Source organism: Mandrillus leucophaeus, unplaced genomic scaffold, assembly GCF_000951045.1.
Source record: "Mandrillus leucophaeus isolate KB7577 unplaced genomic scaffold, Mleu.le_1.0 Scaffold52, whole genome shotgun sequence".
Lineage (NCBI taxonomy): Eukaryota > Metazoa > Chordata > Mammalia > Primates > Cercopithecidae > Mandrillus > Mandrillus leucophaeus.
The window spans coordinates 4,225,710-4,227,728 of record NW_012105586.1 but is presented as its reverse complement, the minus strand read 5'-3'; the positions used below and the strand labels follow the sequence as shown (position 1 = coordinate 4,227,728).

The window sequence follows — 2,019 nt, the reverse complement described above, 5'->3', positions numbered from 1 at the left end:
TCCCAGCACTTTGGGAGGCTGAGGCGGGCGGATCACGAGGTCAGCAGATCGAGACCATCCTGGCTAACACGGTGAAACCCCGTCTCTACTAAAAATACAAAAATATTAGCCAGGTGTGGTGGCAGGTGCCTGTAGTCCCAGCTGCTGGGGAGGCTGAGGCAGGAGAATGATGTGAACCTGGGAGGCGGAGCTTGCAGTGAGCCGAGATCGCATCACTGCACTCCAGGCTGGGTGACAGAGCAAGACTCCATCTCAGAAAAAATAAGTAAATAAATAAATAAAAATAAACAGATAAATAAATAAATGCATCTATAAGGAGTGCTACCTACTCTTGCACATATTATCCACTGGGTGACTGTTGAAATAATTCGTGGAGCTGAAATCCTTCAGTTCTCACAACTGGGGCTAGCTTTCCAAATACATTCGTGTATAGACTCTGGTCACAGTACTCTGCCTACACTTCATCAGCACCTACCCTGTCTGCTTTCAGCTGGATCATTGCATCCAGCCAGCTGTCATCACCAAGGATGTGTGCATGGTCTTCTATTCCCGAGATGCCAAGATCTCACCACCACGCTCTCTGCGTAGCCTCTTTGGCAGTGGCTACTCGAAGTCACCAGATTCGTAAGTTTTTCACACAAGTTAGCTTCCAGTTTGTTTGTTCAGTACAACAGAATCATTAGTCCTTAAGTATTCTTGGCTTACTGTCTCACGGTTAGTTTACAGTTTATGAACCATTTTGGTAACTGGCACCTGGAATGTACTGACTTGCATGCTGACATTTAATAAAATGTTGATGGATGGATGAGTTATGAGGGAAGGAAGGAATATTACATTGTGAACACCTCTAAAACAATTTTGCAAAGACTAAATTTGCAAAGACTTTTAAATGTCATCATTATTATTTCTAACAGAGTACCATTGAAATTTTCTTCTTTTGAAGATTTGTTATGCATATTTAAGGCATACAAAATATGTCAGGAATAATACAGTGAAGGCCAGACACAGTGGCTCATGTCTGTAATCCCAGCATGTTGGGAGGCCAAGGACAGAGAGCTTAGGAGTTTGAGACCAGCTTGGGCAACACAGTGAGACCCCATCTCCACAGCAAATTTTAAAATTACCCAGGTGTGGTGACACACGCCTATAGTCCCAGCTTCTCAGGAGGCTGAGTTGAGAGGATCAGTTGAGCTTGAGAGGTTGAGGCTGCCGTAAGCCATGATAGAGCCACTACACTCCAGCCTGGGTGAAACAGTAAGACCCTGTCTCAAAATTTAAAAAAAAAAGAAAAGAAAGAAAAAGAAAAGAAAAAGAGAAAAAATACATTGACTACTTGGGTATCACCACCCAGCTTAAAAAATGTTACTAATACGATAGAAGGTATTATACCTCCTACTACTCACAATCCCCAGAAGTTGTTGATTCTCATTTCATTCTAGTCATTGTTTCCTCATATCTTCTCTCTTATAGTAAGAAAAGACAAATTTTTAGTTTTCATATTTATATTGTAAATTTTCTAGTTTATCATTCAATTTTATTCACCCTATTGAAATAAAGTGTTTAAAAGATAGAGATGAGGTGGGGCATGGTGGCTTATGCCTATAATCTCAGCACTTTTTGATGCGTATAATCTCGGCACTTTTTGATGCATATAATCTCAGCACTTTTTGATGCCAAGGTGGAAGGATCACTTGAGGCCAGGAGTTCAAGACCAGCCTGGGCAACATAGTGAGACCCTGTCTCTACAAAAAAATTTAAAAATTAGCTGGGTATGGTGGTGCATGCCTGAAGTCCCAACCACTCAGGAGGCTGAGGCAGGAGGATCACATGAGTCCAGGAGTTTGAGGCTGCAGTGAGCTGTGACCACACTCCAGCCTGGGTGACACAGGGAAACCCTATCTCTAAAAAAATAAAATTGAGGCCAGGCGTGGTGGCTCAAGCCTGTAATCCCAGCACTTTGGGAGGCCGAGACGGGCGGATCACGAGGTCAGGAGATCGAGACCATCCTGGCTAACATGG

General features: G+C 43.1%; 1 protein-coding gene across 1 annotated transcript in view; it reads left to right on the top strand.

Annotated features, from left to right (window-relative positions):
• The window catches only part of LOC105551419 (kinesin-like protein KIF1B), a 172,130-nt gene that overhangs the window by 149,262 nt on the left and 20,849 nt on the right, over positions 1–2,019 (top strand). The window contains exon 37 of the mRNA XM_011996641.1: positions 469–625. Coding sequence (XP_011852031.1) covers positions 469–625 — 157 coding nt within the window. The remainder of the gene's footprint in view (positions 1–468; positions 626–2,019) is intronic.